The sequence below is a fragment of the Chrysemys picta genome, chromosome 3 (genome assembly GCF_011386835.1).
Source record: "Chrysemys picta bellii isolate R12L10 chromosome 3, ASM1138683v2, whole genome shotgun sequence".
NCBI lineage: Eukaryota > Metazoa > Chordata > Testudines > Emydidae > Chrysemys > Chrysemys picta.
In genome coordinates this window covers 3,381,261-3,398,885 of record NC_088793.1, presented here as the reverse complement: position 1 = coordinate 3,398,885, position 17,625 = coordinate 3,381,261, and the positions used below count along the sequence as shown (strand labels likewise).

The 17,625-nt window shown below is 58.7% G+C and overlaps 2 protein-coding genes across 5 annotated transcripts in view; one reads left to right on the top strand and one right to left on the bottom strand.

Annotated features, from left to right (window-relative positions):
- The window catches only part of MAPRE3 (microtubule associated protein RP/EB family member 3), a 69,716-nt gene that overhangs the window by 14,929 nt on the left and 37,162 nt on the right, over positions 1–17,625 (top strand). Inside the window, exon 1 of one of the 4 annotated variants that reach the window (XM_065587356.1) lies at positions 143–289. The exons of 2 other annotated variants lie outside the window; for them this stretch is intronic. The gene's annotated coding sequence lies outside the window, so the exon portion shown is untranslated. Of the gene's footprint in view, positions 1–142; positions 290–17,625 lie in introns of those variants that run through there. One more of the 4 variants, XM_065587354.1, reaches the window with a different exon arrangement.
- On the bottom strand, positions 10,460–16,465 carry LOC135982110 (uncharacterized). Its single transcript, XM_065587351.1, has one exon. It carries the CDS (start codon positions 15,712–15,714, stop codon positions 10,855–10,857), a length of 4,860 nt encoding a protein of 1,619 aa, XP_065443423.1. The 5' UTR covers positions 15,715–16,465; the 3' UTR covers positions 10,460–10,854.

Below are 17,625 nucleotides of genomic sequence, written 5' to 3'. Positions count from 1 at the left end.
TGGGTTATGTGGCTCACAGTCCTGGTGAGCCAATCAGCGCACTCTGTTATCAGTGTGTATGCACAGAGACCTAATTACTCCCTGCTTGGCTGATGAATGATGCATGGGCCGTGCCTGGAAATGCAGGTTTCTTTGGAGTTCTGGTTGTGTTCCAGCATGCGAGCAGCCCGTGCTGTCCTACCAGCTCTCACTGAGCTCCGTTGGGAATTGCTAAGAGCTCAGCCTGCTCCCTGCTTCCCATCCTAGCCCTTCTCGCACAGGAGCGAGACAAGCTGCGTCCACCTTTGGGGTAGGTACCATATTGGGAGGACAGCCAGGTGCCTGGGAGACACGGAAGTGGAGTCGGGGGCTGCCTCGTGGAGAAGGCTCTTCACCCTTCAGGGGTGTGGCGGGGGACCTGGGTAAGGCGTCTTTGGGGAGAACTGGTGGCTGGCAGACGCTGGCGGAGCGTGCGGGGATGTGCTTCGAGGATGTAACTGCTACAGAGAATGCCAAGGCCGTGGGCGGGAGTTCCGGGAGCGAAATCCTAGGCTGAATATCAAGGGCGACGTTCAGAGTGAAAAGAACAGGAGTACTTGTGGCACCTTAGAGACTGACAAATTTATTAGAGCATAAGCTTTCGTGGACTACAGCCCACTTCTTCGGGTCCACGAAAGCTTATGCTCTAATAAATTTGTTAGTCTCTAAGGTGCCACAAGTACTCCTGTTCTTTTTTATCGGCTTGGTTCATTTGAGATTGGCCTGGCCAGAGCCCTAGAGGACAGACTGTAGCCCGTGACCCTGGCCTGCCCTGGGATGGACTAGGTGAACACAGCTTTCCCAGCGCCGGCGTGGCTGCTCTAGCAGGCTGAGCATGGCCGTGGACAGCTCCTCGCAATGGGGTGGTGTCAAGTGCCTTCCTTGTGAGTTTATGGTGGTGGTCAATTTACAACCCTGTCGTTTCTCCAGGAGAAGTGCTGTTGGCTTGCTCCTAGCCAGCCAAGTGGGTGCATTGGCAGATCTCTAGGTCGCTGGGGGCAGCTTTGAAACCAATCTCCTGGATTTGGCAGGTGCTTTTATCTGCTCTGGAATTGGCGCCCCTTTTCCAGTAGCCCGCAGAACTCCAGAAAGGGAGGCTAGACGGGCTGGCTGTGAAGAAGATGTAGAAGCAGAAGGGACTTAGTCTAGGACACCCATCATGTGAGCGCAGAGGTTTCCTGGCCCATGCTTAGACCTGACCAGTTCCTGTCCTCCTCAAGATTTCCAGCAGCTCTGGATTGATGGCTTCTTTGGGGACTTTGTAACGTCCCACTGGAGCTGCCAAAAATAAACCTTCTGAATAGTCTGTGCTCCTGCCCGAGGGTTAGATGGATCAGGGGTCGGGACAGAAATCTGCCATCTGGTTAAACCAGGGAACGATCCTGGAAATTAACGAGCCCCAGCCCCTGCTCTCTTGGCTTGCTCGCTGTGGGCTGAGGGTGATAACGAGCGCACGTCGTTTACTCACGCCGGGTCAGTGGGTGAGCATTGGTTAAGTCATGACTGCGCGAAAGGAATAAATATCTGTCCCAATCTTGGGATTCAGACATGGGAACTGGGCTCTGGCCGTTTGAAGCAATAGTGTGGTACCATATTTATCACCCTTACTTTGCAAAGAGGCATGACTCCCTCTTTTCCCCCTGCTGAGAGCAAATCTCCCTTCGTGCTGCAGCAGCCCACAGGCCTGTCCGTCTCCCCTTCCCAGATATTTGGCAGCACTTGTTCTGCAATCCACTGGGCAGCTGGTCCCTTCCTGATGACCAGTGTTCTGGATCTCCCTCTCAGCCAGTCGGTCACAGGAAGGGATTTGTCAAACAGGTCGTTTTCCTTCTGTGTTTTACTTGGAACTGTTGTGCATGATGCAGGGGCACTTGGGATGTCTCTGGTACACTGTAGCAGAGTGCATTTGGGGCCCTGTGCCTGCCATGGGCCCCACGGGAACCCAAGAGCCTCGCCTCGCTTGCGTACCGAGGAGCAGACTGCTCCCACCCTCCTCTGTAGGATCTGTACACACACTGCACAGTGCTCCTTTCTGATCCTAAAAAGCAACAGAGGGTCCTGTGGCACCTTTGAGACTAACAGAAGTATTGGGAGCATAAGCTTTCATGGGTAAGAACCTCACTTCTTCAGATGCAAGATGTACTTGCATCTGAAGAAGTGAGGTTCTTACCCACGAAAGCTTATGCTCCCAATACTTCTGTTAGTCTTAAAGGTGCCACAAGACCCTCTGTTGCTTTTTACAGATTCAGACTAACAGGGCTACCCCTCTGATACTTTCTGATCCTAGTGGAGGCTGCCGAGATCAAGAGGGAGCCTTGCATGCTGGGAATTGTAGTGTCTGTATGTGGGGAGCCTGTTTGTGGAACTCCTCTGGCTACAGGTTGACCACAGGGTTCAGGGAAGGCAAAGGCTCATCAGGGTGGTGGAAACCACTGGCTCCATCCTCCCTGGGCCAGGCAGGACAGGTGGCTGCTCTCAGCCTGTGGACAAAAGGAGCTTTGAGCAGAGGCCTGCTAATTCCAGGTCTTTGGCCCTGCTGCAGGGCTCCTCCCTCCATGGTGTGCCTGACTCAGCAGGTGTCCTCCTCTATTCATTAAACCCTGGAGCTGGGCCAGTTGTTGATGGTTTTCTCCTACACTTACAATGCCCTCGCTCTCTCTGAAGCTTCTCCTAGTCATCACCCACTAACACAGCCTTGGCAGGACAGCGGCTGGGTAAACCCGAACAGCAGAGTTGTAGTGTGGATGGATGGAGACGGATCTGCCGGCTCTGTGCTGGGGAGGGGAGGGATTGGCGGGTCACTAGCATGTGAAAGAACCGGAGCAACACCGAGCCTGGACGCGGCTCAGCGCAGAGCATCTCTTTTTTGTCTGAGTGCAGTGAAGTGCTGCAGAAAGGGATTATCTGGGCTTGCAAAAGACTTAATCTACAGCAGGCGTCCGTCGGTGGGAGGATGGAATGCACCATAGGGCTCTGGTTTTCTGGGGTGGCATACAGCCTGGGCACGCAGAGAGCAAGTCAGCCGGGGCCTCCTCCATCGTCCATGCGCTGGGCCTGAGCAGAGGCTGCAAACGGAGCTCGCTGCATCTCTCAACCTAACCGTCTCGTGGCTCCCACGTCCGGAAGGGACCGTTGTGATCATCTGGTCTGGCCCCCATGTGACACAGGGTTGGGCTGGGTTTTACTGTGAGAAGCGACTTCTAAGCCAGTGGCTCCAAAACGGGGGTGTGGAGCGAGCCAGCGGGTCAGAGGGGCACACGTCTTTCTCAGCTGCTTTGGCCGCGAACAGTGCCTAAGCCCTCTCTCCTAGTCACCCTCTTCCCCGTAAACAATTCCAAATGTTCTCCCGCCGGGGATGGGGACAGCGTCCCGGCGGCAGTGGGGGCGAGTGCGCGTCATTGTGAAAGCGAGCGGGGTGCCCGGCAGACTGTGCACTGTGCTGTGGAAGTGGTCACCGGGCAGTGTCCCCACTGAACACTACCCTGGCGTGGGCCTGGCATTCTGGGCTAGGCACGGCGCTGTCTGGTGAACCAATGTCCTGTTGGCTGGTGGTAGTTAGAAATCCCATGAGCTTTTCAGAAGAGCACAGGAGAATGAACCCTGGTGTCCTGCCCAGACTCGTGTGCAGGCAATCGGTGTGTCTCCCGCAGCTTCCGGCCGCCTTTCCTCTGCTCTGTGCCCCTCACTCTGCAGCCGCCAGGAGCTCCGCCCTGCCCTCTCTGGGAGCTTGAAGACCCCTTCCCCTTGGGGTCTGTGTGGGGAGATGGCTACGGGGCTTTCGCTGTGCTCCTCTCTCTGCCTAGGGACCCCTGGGGGTCTCCCAGTGCCAGGCACTTGCTCTGCACATCCAGCAATTACCGCAGGTCCCCTCTGTCATAGCCTGAGCTGCCCCAGGCCTGCTGCTCTAGTGTCTGCCCGGGCTGGTTCCCCTCGGGGAGCTGGTTCCCCTCGGGGAGCTGCGCCCACCTCTGGGGTGCCAGTTTCCCCTCAGGCCACAGACTGGCTACTTCACCAGTTTGCCTTCTGGTGTGTTCCGGTGAAATGAGCACCTGTGAGGATAAACCAGGACCAGCGCTGGCTAGAGCGAGGCCTGGCGCAAGCTCTCACCCTGCAGGCCCCACGCAGCGAGTCGGGAGGGAGCCTGGAGCCCCCGGCCTGGGAACTGCTGCCCTGTGGAAAATGGGAGGGAAATTCCCTGTGCCCTCCCCTGAAATGAATGTGCCGTGAGATACGGCTGGTGTTTAGGTGGGATCAGGGCTCCAGAACGGTGCCTCAGTGCCCCTTAGTCGCTTGGTCACAAACCTGGGTCCAACACAACCCCCGCTGGCTAATTCCCGGGGCCTGGATTCCCCCCACCCCCCATGCCGGCTAATGCCTGGGCGCCCCCACATCCCTCTCCTCCCCCACCAACTAACACCCGGGGCAGAGGTCCTTTGGTTTGCAGCACCTTTCCAAAGTCCCAGGGGCCGGGCAGTGCTAGCCCCGTGGGTAATAACTCCAGCAGTGCAAACCCCAGTGGCTGCGCTGCACAGGGCTGCTTACCCAGCCTCCGTGCCTGTGTCCATGCAGGGGCTGCAGCGCTGTGACTGCGGGGGGCCTCCGGCTTTCACTCCTTGCAGCTCCCCCATCGCTGCCGGGACGTGCCCTTCATTAGCCTCCCCTGGCGCCCTGCAGGCTCCTGCAGTACGGTGGGCGCTGGCAGCGTGAGCCCTTGTGCGTGGGGATGAGGGGAGAGCGGGTTAAACACAATAACTGCATCTCGCCCCGTGTTCCCCTCTGCCCCCGCAGCGCGGCCCTTTGCTGCCCCAGCCTGCTGTCCCGCAGCCGGCAGTACTGCCCAGGGGTTTGCATCCCCGTCTCCAGCGCCGGGCTGCCAAGCCTGAAACACCACTGGTGCCTCTTGGGCCCTAGCCTCATTCCACTGCACACACCACAGCCTCACCCGGGCCGCTTGTCCCGCTGGCTCCAGATAAACTAGGTCAGGCTGCGCGCCTCAGGCCGTGTCCTCTCTGCCAGGCCCCCTGGATCGGGGCTCTTTGCTGCCTTGTGTCCATGCTCTGCCGCCTGTAGCAAGGTCCCTTCCAAGTGCTGGCTTCAGAGCGGTAACTGCCTGCGCCGCAGGGCTGGGAGGAGGTTCTGGCCCCGGTAAGGACGTTGCTGGTTATATATGCATCACTTCCCTACTCGAGAGAAACACCAGGCTGGGAGAGGAGTTATTGAAGCGAAGCGCCCATGTGGACACAAGAACACGTGGCTAGAAACTGGCCATCAACAGGTTTAGACTTGAATTTAGACGAAGGTTTCTCACCACCAGAGGAGTGAAGTTCTGGAGCAGCCGCCCAGGGGGAGCAGTGGGGGCAAACCCCCGAACTGGCTTCCAGGCTGAGTGTGATCAGTTTATGGAGGGGATGGTGTGACGAGGCTGCCGACGATGGCATGGAGCCAATCTGCGACCGCTAGCAGCAAATACCCGCAGCGGCCGGTGATGGGACACTGCAGAGAATTCTTTCCCAGCTGTCTGACTGGTGGGTCTCACCCATGTGTCCAGGGTCTGACTGGTCCCCGGATTTAGGGCGGGGAAGGAATTTCCCCCAGCTCAGATTGGCAGAGATCCGTGGGGGGGAAGAGGGAGGTTCGCCTCCCTCTGCAGCCTGGGATCCGGGTCACTCGCTGGTTTGAACTAGTGTGAATGGCGGAGTCTCTGTCACGTGAAGTCTTTAGTCCCTTCTGACCTTAAAGTCTCTGAGATCTCCCCCCTCTGCCCCCCCAATTCTGCTGTCTGACCAGGTTCGGGGTCTGGGCCAATGTTAAAAGCCACTTCAAATACCCTGTCAAAGTTTCTAACCATAGTTCTTTACAGCGTCTTGAGGCAACCGTGTGACTTTGATTTACGCAGTGCCCTAAGCGTACTTTGCTCTCTGCATAGCCCTGGCGTGAGCGGCCCTGCCCGACGCAATCAGGCATAAATCATCTATCTGGGGCTGAGTCAGAGCTGTCAGTCCCAGTGGCCGCCGTTCCCGGCCACAGGTCAGTGTTCCTACCCCCTGCGTTAAGCTCTTGGGCAGGAATTGCTCCCCTCCACACTGTAACAGAGGCCCCAAGAGGAGCGGGGTAGCAGCCGCTGAGAGGTTAGGACAGGAAGTGAAGGAGAATACTGTATCCAGCTGAAAATGCAGGGGAAAGGTTTGGGAGGCAGAAGGTAACCATAGGAGACCTTCACCAGGGCCGTTCTGAGGAGCACCTTGTTCTCGCAGTGACCTGGGGGGAGACCTCCCCCCGCCCGGAGCAGAGCCTCTTAGTGTCATGCGTGGTATTGCCTGTTGCTGAGTCTCACCCTGAGCTCTCCCATGCAAGCACTCCCAGGCCAACCCTGCTTAGCTAATGGGTTCACGCTCTGCATCGCAGGTGTGCTTGCAAGTTGAGCTATTGGGTTCCTTCTTGATTTTTCATATAGGTACTTTACTGTAAACAGTAACTGCGCCAAGAGGCTGCCGGGTGTACCCAGACAGCAGTGCCCTCCAGAGGGCTGTTCCCTTCAGTCCCAGGTCGCCGGGTGTACCCAGACAGCGCTCCCGTCCAGAGGGGTGTTCCCTTCAGTCCCAGGCTGCCGGGTGTACCCAGACAGCGCTCCCGTCCAGAGGGGTGTTCCCTTCAGTCCCAGGCTGCCGGGTGTACCCAGACAGCAGTGCCCTCCAGAGGGGTGTTCCCTTCAGTCCCAGGCTGCCGGGTGTACCCGGACAGCACTCCCGTCCGGAGGGGTGCTCCCTTCAGTCCCAGGCCGCCGGGTGTACCCGGACAGCGCTCCCGTCCGGAGGGGTGTTCCTTTCAGTCCCAGGCTGCCGGGTGTATCCGGACAGCGCTCCCATCCGGAGGGGTGTTCCCTTCAGTCCCAGGCCGCCGGGTGTACCCGGACAGCAGTGCCCTCCAGAGGGCTGTTCCCTTCAGTCCCAGGCTGCCGGGTGTACGCGGACAGCACTCCCGTCCGGAGGGGTGCTCCCTTCAGTCCCAGGCCGCCGGGTGTATGCGGACAGCACTCCCATCCGGAGGGGTGCTCCCTTCAGTCCCAGGCTGCCGGGTGTACCCAGACAACAGTGCCCTCCAGAGGGGTGCTCCCTTCAGTCCCAGGCTGCCAGGTGTACCCAGACAGCAGTGCCCTCCAGAGGGGTGTTCCCTTCAGTCCCAGGCTGCCGGGTGTACCCGGACAGCACTCCCGTCCGGAGGGGTGTTCCCTTCAGTCCCAGGTCGCCGGGTGTACCCGGACAGCACTCCCGTCCGGAGGGCTGTTCCCCTCAGTCCCAGGCTGCCGGGTGTACCCGGACAGCGCTCCCGTCCGGAGGGGTGTTCCCCTCAGTCCCAGGCTGCCGGGTGTACCCAGACAGCAGTGCCCTCCAGAGGGGTGTTCCCTTCAGTCCCAGGCTGCCGGGTGTACCTGGACAGCGGTCCCGTCTGGAGGGGTGTTCCCTTCAGTCCCAGGTCGCCGGGTGTACCCAGACAGCACTCCCGTCCGGAGGGGTGTTCCCTTTAGTCCCAGGCTGCCGGGTGTACCCGGACAGCGCTCCCGTCCGGAGGGGTGTTCCCCTCAGTCCCAGGCTGCCGGGTGTACCCAGACAGCGGTGCCCTCCAGAGGGGTGTTCCCTTCAGTCCCAGGCTGCCGGGTGTACCCGGACAGCGCTCCCGTCCGGAGGGGTGTTCCCTTCAGTCCCAGGCCGCCGGGTGTACCCGGACAGCGCTCCCGTCCGGAGGGGTGTTCCCCTCAGTCCCAGGCTGCCGAGTGTACCCGGACAGCGCTCCCGTCCGGAGGGGTGTTCCTTTCAGTCCCAGGCTGCCGGGTGTATCCGGACAGCGCTCCCGTCCGGAGGGGTGTTCCCTTCAGTCCCAGGCTGCCGGGTGTACCCGGACAGCGCTCCCGTCCGGAGGGGTGTTCCCCTCAGTCCCAGGCTGCCAGGTGTACCCAGACAGCAGTGCCCTCCAGAGGGCTGTTCCCTTCAGTCCCAGGTCGCCGGGTGTACCCGGACAGCACTCCCGTCCGGAGGGGTGTTCCCTTCAGTCCCAGGCTGCCGGGTGTACCTGGACAGCGCTCCCGTCCGGAGGGGTGTTCCCCTCAGTCCCAGGCTGCCGGGTGTACCCGGACAGCGCTCCCGTCCGGAGGGGTGTTCCCTTCAGTCCCAGGCTGCCGGGTGTACCCGGACAGCGCTCCCGTCCGGAGGGGTGTTCCCCTCAGTCCCAGGCTGCCGGGTGTACTCGGACAGCGCTCCCGTCCGGAGGGGTGTTCCCTTCAGTCCCAGGCTGCCGGGTGTACCCGGACAGCGCTCCCGTCCGGAGGGGTGTTCCCTTCAGTCCCAGGCTGCCGGGTGTATCCGGACAGCGCTCCCGTCCGGAGGGGTGTTCCCTTCAGTCCCAGGCTGCTGGGTGTACCTGGACAGCGCTCCCGTCCGGAGGGGTGTTCCCTTCAGTCCCAGGTCAATAGCACATGCCCTGTTTGTCCTCTGAGTCGGGAGCTTCACATCTGCAGTTTAAGCTACACCTGCAAACACGTTCCTGCTTGGGCTCCAGCTGGGAATTCCTCCTGGACTGGCGAGTCTGTCGGGGTGAACAAGAAAACTAAGCTGTTGCCATCCCGCCCCTCCATGCCCATGTAGCAGCGGGGCCTTGCGGCACTGGGCTGGGGTGGGGGTAGCACATGTCATGCGCTCTGGGCAGGTCAAGCTCAAGTCTTCCCTGAGAGCCAGATGCTGCTGGGGTTTTTCCTTTTGCATGTGAGCCCTGGAAAACAACTTGATGTGTCGACACCCCCCTGCCAGGGATGGTCTAGTTATTACGTCAGTGCCGCGGGCTGGACTAGATGACCTCTCGAGGTCCCTTCCAGTCCTGCACTTCTCTGATTCTGTGTCAGCTCCTGCTAAAACCAGCAGCAGCTGAGTCAGCGTTTTTGCTGTGCAGTTTTACACACCAGGAGCCTAATGAACGCTGGCAGAGTTCAGCCAGCGAACGGGGACTAGCCAGGGAAGGGTCAGGCCCCAGAGCACAGTCCGCTTGTCTCAGGCGCTCGTGGAGGCAGCTGTGTTAATTCTGGGAAGGCCACGTACGCCGTTGGGCAGACTCCTATTATATTCCAACAGGCCTCGCGTTTCAGGGCGTAAGTCACAGCGTTTGTACGGCATGAGTTACACCCAGGCTGTCCCTGCCGTCAGCCGTGTCGAGCTGGCCCAGCTGTCTCCTTCTCACTTGCTTCATCGCGCTCGGGATTTCGCATTCCTGCTTTTCTCTGAATGCGAGTGGGTATCAGTTACTCGCCCATGTCTGGCATTTCCCTAAACTGGCATCTCAATTATTTGTGCCTTCCCTGGACAAGTGGTGGTGTGGCTGTGTTAGAGCTGTGTATTGCAGGCCTGCTGCCCCAGCCAGGGGTGACATGCCATCCCCGCTAGAGGGTCCAGAGGGGAATGTGGAGTGAAAGTCCTCCGCCCCAGCCATGGGAATGCACCTATGCCTCCGAGCCCTTCTGAACTCTCCGAGCCCCGCTTTGGGGTCACGTGCTCTAGGCATGGCATTTCAAAAGTAGACTAGATGCTTCTGGGCCGTCTCATGTAGCAAGTGCACAGATGTGCTGGCCTCAGCTGCTGTTCCCTTCCCCAGCTTGCTGTAGTTGCTGGAGGGAGGAGTTGGCAGTAAAAAGCGCCTTGGGTATGTCAGTTTTCCTTTCTCGGCTGCCCTGGCATCCTCGCATCCCTCAGCTGGAACCAGATGGGTCTGTGCGTACAGCTGTTTGCTCTTTTTAAAGCAGCCCAACGTTTTGGGGCCCGCTGGGACACGGAGTTAGTGTGTGCACTTCAGGTCCCTGCGTGGAGGGAGTCTGCTTCTGGGTCTGTATTGAGGAAGGACCCAGTGGGCAGAAGGGTGGCGGGGGAGAGGCACTCTTTGTCAGAATGGGATTACCTGTTTCCGAAGCACTGATAACTCTGTCAGTCCATCCCAGGGATAAACACCAGGCTGGGAGAGGAGTTATTTAAGTTAAGCACCAATCTGGGCACAAGAACACGTGGCTAGAAACTGGCCATCAACAAGTTTAGGCTTAAAATTAGATGAAGGTTTCTAACCATCAGAGGAGTGAAGTTCTGGAGCAGCCTTCCAAGGCGAGCAGTGGGGCAGAACCCCGAACTGGCTTCAGGGCTGAGCTTGATAAATTCTTGGAGGAGATGGTGTGATGGGGCTGCCTACGATGGCCGATCTGCGACTGTTGGTAGCAAATATCCCCACCGGCCGGCGATGAGACATGGAGGGGTAGGGGGTGGCTCTGAGTTGCTGCAGAGAATTCTTTCCCAGCTGTCTGGCTGGTGGGTTTCACCCACATGCTCAGGGTCTAACTGATCCCTGGATTTGGGGCTCGGAAGGAATTTTCCCCGGGTCAGATTGGCAGAGACTCGGGGGGGCGTGGGGTTTCACCTCTGTTGCGGATTGTGGGGGAGTTAGGGCCCTGCACCCCTCTTCCCGAGATTCACTGCGACTCTCAGCCAACCAGTAAAGCAGAAGGTTTATTTAAGGACAGGAACACAGTCTCAAGCAGAGCGTGTAGGTACGACCAGACCCCCTCAATTAGGTCCCTCTGGGAGGTTCAGGGAGCTTAGACCCCAGCTTGGGGTTCCCTGAGTTGTCCCACCCAGCCCCAACCGAAACTAAACTCCCAACTCCTCCCGCTGCTCCTCTCCTTTGTTCAGTCTCCCGGGCAGAAGGTGTTAATTCTCCCCACCCCCGTTCCTGGCTCAGGTTACAGCTCAGGTAGCTTCCTTCAAGGGAAGTCCCACATCCCCACTGCAACCCCCCTGCAACATTCCCAGGTCAAATCTGCCCTGCTCCCTGCTCCGTCACATCTCTCCCCCCTTCGAGACTGAACTGAGCGGGGTCACTCTGACCAGTGACCTGGGGAAGTTCAGGGCTCCCTCTCCGGGACAATGCGTCCGCTATCAGGTTGTCACGTCCCTTCACATGGACCACGTCCATGTCATAATCCTGCAGGAGCAGGCTCCATCTCAGGAGCTTGGCGTTGGCTCCTTTCATCTGGTGCAGCCAGGTCAGGGGAGAGTGGTCGGTGTGCACGGTGAAGTGACGCCCAAAGAGATATGGCTCTAGTTTCTTGAGGGCCCACACCATGGCCAGGCATTCCTTCTCGATGGCCGCGTAGTTCTGCTCCCGGGGTAGTAACTTCTTGCTCAGGTACACGATGGGGTGTCTCTCCCCCTTTTCATCCTCCTGCATTAACACCGCCCCCAGTCCTGTGTCTGAGGCGTCGGTGAACACCATAAAGGGCTTGTCAAAGTCTGGGTTTGCCAGAACTGGGCCACTGACCAGAGCCTCCTTCAGCGCCCGGAGAGCCTCCTGGCACTCCTCGGTCCAGACCACTTTGTCTGGCTTCCCCTTCTTGCACAGCTCAGTGATGGGGGCGGCTATGGCGCTAAAGTGGGGCACGAACCTCCGATAGTATCCTGCCATCCCAATAAAGGCTTGGACCTGCTTTTTGGTTTGAGGAGCGGGCCAGTCTCTGATCACCTCCACTTTGGCTGGTTCCGGCTTTAGGCAGCCGCTTCCCACCCGGTGGCCTAGGTAGGATACCTCAGCCATCCCCACCTTGCACTTCTCCGGTTTTACGGTCAGCCCAGCCTTCTGGAGTCGGTCCAGCACTTGTCTAACCTGGGATATGTGGTCCTCCCAGGTCTGGCTAAAGACACAGATGTCATCGATATACGCCACGGCAAAACTCTCCATCCCCCTCAGTAGCTGATCCACCAGGCGCTGGAAGGTGGCCGGCGCTCCCTTGAGGCCGAAGGGCAGGGTCAGGAATTCATAGAGCCCCAGAGGGGTGACAAAGGCCGATTTCAGCCTGGCATCTGCATCCAGCGGCACTTGCCAATAGCCCTTTGTAAGATCCATGGTGGTAAGGTACCGAGCACCTCCCAGCTTGTCTAGGAGCTCGTCCGGCCTGGGCATGGGGTAGGCATCGGCTACAGTGATGGCATTGAGCTTCCGATAGTCCACACAGAACCGGATCGACCCGTCCTTTTTGGGGACCAGCACCACCGGCGAGGCCCAAGGGCTGGAAGACGGCTGGATCACCCCCAAAGCCAGCATGTCATTGACCTCTCTTTCCAGGTCCTGAGCAGTTTTCCCTGTGGCTCGGAAGGGGGAGCATTTTATAGGCGGGTGCGATCCTGTCTGCACCCGGTGGACAGTCAGATTAGTGCGTCCAGGCTGGTTGGAAAACAGCTGCTGGTACAGATGCAGCACCCCTCCGATCTCAGCTCGCTGGGCAGGGGTTAGCCGATCAGAGAGGGGAATTGCTTCCAGGGGGAAGCCAACTCTTGTCCCAGGGAATAGATCTACTAAAGGGTCATCTCCCTGCCCCTCCCACTGTCCACACACGGCCAATACCATATTCCCCCTGTCATAATATGGCTTCATCATATTCACATGGTACACCCGGTGGTGGTGTGCCCGGTTCGACAGCTCCACCACATAGTTTACCTCGTTTAGTTGCTTGACAACCTTGAAGGGCCCTTCCCAGGCGGCCTGGAGTTTGTTTTTCCTCACGGGGATGAGGACCATCACCTGATCCCCAGTGGCGAAGGCGCGGGCCCGTGCTGTGCGGTCATACCAGACCTTCTGCTTCCTCTGGGCTCTGGCCAGATTCTCCCTGGCCAGGCCCATGAGCTCGGCAAGTCGTTCCCGGAAGGTCAGGACATACTCCACCACCGACTGTCCGTCAGGAGTGGCCTTCCCCTCCCATTCGTCTCTCATCAGGTCCAGGGGCCCCCTTACCCGCCTTCCATATAGCAGTTCGAAAGGCGAAAACCCGGTAGACTCCTGGGGTACCTCCCTGTACGCAAACAGCAGGTGAGGTAAGTACTTGTCCCAGTCCTGCGGGTGCTGATTCATAAATGTTTTCAGCATCATTTTTAGCGTCCCATTGAACCTCTCCACCAGCCCGTTGGATTGGGGGTGATATGCTGAGGCCCAGTTGTGCCGGACCCCACATCTCTCCCACAAGCACCGGAGTAGGGCCGACATGAAGTTGGACCCTTGGTCCGTCAAGACTTCCTTGGGGAACCCCACTCGGCTGAAAATGGTCAGCAGCGCATCCGCCACAGTGTCTGCTTCAATGGACGATAAGGGCACTGCCTCGGGGTAGCGGGTGGCGAAATCTACCACCACCAGGATGTATTTCTTCCCAGACCGGGTCGTCTTGCTGAGAGGTCCCACTATGTCCATGGCCACCTTCTGGAAAGGCTCCTCTATGATGGGCAAAGGTCTCAATGCTGCCTTCCCCTTGTCCCGGGCCTTCCCCACCCTCTGGCAGGGGTCACAGGATCGGCAGTACTGCCGGACGTTGGTGAAGACCCCGGGCCAGTAAAAGTTCTGTAGCAGCCTCTGCCTGGTGCGCCGGATCCCCTGGTGCCCTGCGAGAGGGATGTCATGGGCCAGGTACAGTAGCTTGTGGCGAAACTTCTGGGGAACCACCAGCTGCCTCCTGATCCCCCACGACTCCACTTCCCCCGGGGGAGCCCACTCTCGGTACAGGAACCCCTTCTCCCACAGGAACCTCTCCTTGCATCCTCTCCTCATGGTCTGTCCCACACTGAGGTCAGCCAGGCCCCTTAGCTTCCGCAGGGAGGGGTCCTTCTGCAACTCGGCCTGGAACTCGGCGGCTGAGGAAGGGATGGGGACCTGCTCCCTCTCGTCGGCTGGGTCGGAAGCCCCAGCCACCCCGCGGCCTGTCCTTGGGTGTTCCCTCCCCACCCGGGAAGGGTTCGGTGCCTCCGGTGGGACATCCTTCCCAAGGTCAGGGCGTAGTGCCCCTCGCCGGCTCTGGCTACGGGTCACGACTAAGGCGGTCTGGGGGCTGCTTGGCCAGTCCTCTAGGTCCCCCCCCATCAACACCTCAGTGGGCAAATGGTGGTGCACTCCCACGTCCTTGGGGCCCTCCTTGGCCCCCCATTTCAGGTGTACCCTCGCTACGGGAACCTTAAATGGGGTCCCGCCCACCCCGGTCAGGGTCAGGAAGGTGTTGGGCACCACCCGATCTGGGGCCACCACCTCGGGCCGGGCCAGTGTCACCTCTGCGCCCGTGTCCCAGTATCCATAAACTTTCTTCCCATCCACCTCCAGGGGAACAAGGCACTCGCTCCGCAGGGACAGCCCCGCGCCAACCCTGTAAACGGAGAACTTTGAATCCGGAGCATCTGGCCCTCCAGAGAAGCTGGCCGGGGGCCCTTCTCTCTCTTGAGCAGTTGATAAGCTGCCAGCCCCTCTTGCGTGGGAAGCCTGCCCCTCGTCCGTCTGGGCCTCTACCAAGTTAACCCGGTGCGGGTTCGGTCTGCTCAGTCTGTCCTTGAGCTTGGGGCACTGGGCCCGAACGTGGCCTCTTCGGCCGCAGTAATAGCAGCTCAGGTCCCGTGGATCCCCTCGAGCCGGTCGGTTGTCCCTGATGCTGGGCCTTCCCCGTGGGAGGGGATTCCCCATATTCCCCCTTTGGGAGGTCCCAGGGTGACTCTCTCTCTGCATCGCGGCGGGCCTGTTCCTTTGGGGCTCCTCCCTGCCACCCCCTGACCGGCTCTTTACAAACTCATCAGCCAGCTGCCCGGCGTGTCGCGGGTTCTCTGGCTTTCTGTCCACCAACCACAGCCTCAGGTCGGATGGGCACCGCCCATACAGTTGCTCCAGTACCAGCAGTTTAATCAGGTCCTCCTTCGTCTGGGCCCCACCAGCCCACTTGCTGGCGTATCTTTCCATGCGGACGGCTAGTTGCAAATAGGAGATCTCAGGGGTTTTATCTTGACTCCGGAACCTTTCCCGGTACATCTCAGGAGTCAGCCCAAACTCACGTAGCAGGGCCTTTTTGAATAGTTCGTAGTCCCCTTTCTCTGCCTCTCCCAGTTGGCGGTACAATGCCACGGATTTGGGGTCCAGTAAGGGGGTAAGGACCCGGAGTCTGTCCGCGGGATCCACCCGGTGCAGCTCGCAGGCCGTCTCAAAGGCCTCCAGGAAGTCATCCATGTCCTCCCCCTCCTTGTATGGGGCCATGATGCACTTATCAAAGCTCCGTGCAGTCCTGGGTCCCCCCTCACTCACCGCAGCCGGGGGTTCGCTGCCCTTCAATCTCGCCAGTTCCAGTTCATGCTGACGCTGTCTCTCATTCTCCTGTCTCTGTCTCTCTTTCTCCTCCCGTTCACGCTGATGCTGTCTCTCTTTCTCCTCCCGTTCATGCTGTCTCTGTCGTTCACGATCCTCCAGCTCTCTCAGTTTTAGCTCTTTCTCCCATTCCAGCCAATTCCGCTCCCCGGATGCCGAACGTCGCCGGGAGGATCCTCTGCTGGCCGGCGAGCTTCGCCGGGGGGACCCCCTGCTGGCCGGGGGGGTCACGGCGCCTTCGGTATTTGCTGGGCTCCTCCCCACCCTTCCCCTAGGCATAGGAAGGAGGGGTCTCGGGAAGCCCTCAGCAGCCGGCTGACCACTCCCAGCTGGGACAGACACTGGTGCCTGCGCTGCATTTGCCAGGCTGCTTCCCTGAGACACAGGGATCAGTTCATTCGCGCGATCTTCCGCCTCCAGCTGGGCAATGAGCTGTTCTTTGGTGAGCCTCCCAATGCGCAGCTGCCTCTGCTTGCACAGCTCCACCAGGTCGCTCTTAAGCCGCTTGGCATACATCTTCCTGCTGGCCACTCACCGGCCTGTGTGCTCACAGCTCCCCACAGTTCCCAGGGGGACCCCTAGTGTGCCAGCCCTTCTCGAGGTCACCACCTCTCTGCCAGGGTCGAGCTGCAGACTCCTCCGCCCCTGGGACCACTCGCTGCGATCCCCCCGGGGGACCCTGTTACTGCAAAAGTCCTTCTCGCTGGTCACACACTCCCAGGGGTAATAACCGTCTCTCTCTCACTCTTCAGCACGCCTGGTCCCCGTCAATCCCCCTTCGTTTTACTGCTCCCCAGTCACTTACTGCAGGAAGCGCCGTCCACGGGGTGCAGTAGATCCCACCGCTGCCACCAGTTGTTGCGGATTGTGGGGGAGTTAGGGCCCTGCACCCCTCTTCCCGAGATTCACTGCGACTCTCAGCCAACCAGTAAAGCAGAAGGTTTATTTAAGGACAGGAACACAGTCTCAAGCAGAGCGTGTAGGTACGACCAGACCCCCTCAATTAGGTCCCTCTGGGAGGTTCAGGGAGCTTAGACCCCAGCTTGGGGTTCCCTGAGTTGTCCCACCCAGCCCCAACCGAAACTAAACTCCCAACTCCTCCCGCTGCTCCTCTCCTTTGTTCAGTCTCCCGGGCAGAAGGTGTTAATTCTCCCCACCCCCGTTCCTGGCTCAGGTTACAGCTCAGGTAGCTTCCTTCAAGGGAAGTCCCACATCCCCACTGCAACCCCCCTGCAACATTCCCAGGTCAAATCTGCCCTGCTCCCTGCTCCGTCACAACCTCCCTCTGCAGCCTGGGGCCCGGGTCACTCGCTGGTTTAAACTTATGTGAATGGTGGAGTCTCTGTCACGGGAAGGCTTTAAATCCTGATTTGAGGCTGTCAGTGACTCAACCAGAAGTGGATGAGTGAGGTTTTCTGGCCGGCAATGACTAGATGATCATGATGATCCTTCCTGACCTTAAAGTCTAAGGATACATCTACACTACGGGGGGGGGGGGGGGGGATTGATTTCAGATACGCAAATTCAGCCACGGGACTAGCGTAGCTGAATTCGACGTATCTGATCCGACTTACCCCGCTGTGAGGACAGCGGCAAATCGACCACCGCGGCTCCCCCGTCGACAGCGCTTACTCCTACCTGGGCTGGTGGAGTACGTGCGTCGATTCGGGGATCCATTATCGCGTCCTGACGAGACGCGATATATCGATCCCCGAGAGATCGATTTCTACCCGCCGATCCGGGTGGGTAGTAAAGACGAGCCCTCAGAAAAGGATCTGGAATGCCTGTAGATCAATGTCCTAACAAAGCACAAGATGGGGCATTACTTGGTGTCTGCTACAGAACCCCAAATGACATGAGGGAACAGGAGGACTGGCTCCTAACGCACCTATGTGTAATGTGTAGAAATAGCTGCGTGATCATGGAGTAACAAGTGCGGGAGGTCTCATGCTGCCAGTAACTAAAACATCCCTGGAATTTCTGAACAGTACAGATGACAGTCTAACTCAGTAAGGGTTGCAGCCAAAACAGGGGAATTCTGTATTAGACCCTGTCCTAGCCGGTAAAGAGGAACTCATTGCAGAACTAAAAGCTACTGGTAACTTAGGTACAAGTGATCATGACTTGATCACATTTAGAAAGTGCAAGCAGAATAAAGTCCAGACACACTTGGTGCTTGAACAGGCCCAGTTTCACAGAGCTGAAAACAATTATCAGCCAAATCAGCTGGGAAGAAGAATTGAAGCAGAGAAATGTGAATAATTGGGAATTATTTAAGAGCACCTCACCAGATGCCCCCAAAGTCACAATCGAGGAAGAAGGCCGTATTGGTTAAAAAACTGACCTGGTTTAGCAGGGCAGTGAAGGCAGCTATAAAAAAATGCTAAAAATATATATATAACAAATGGAAGTAAGGGAAAGTTAGCA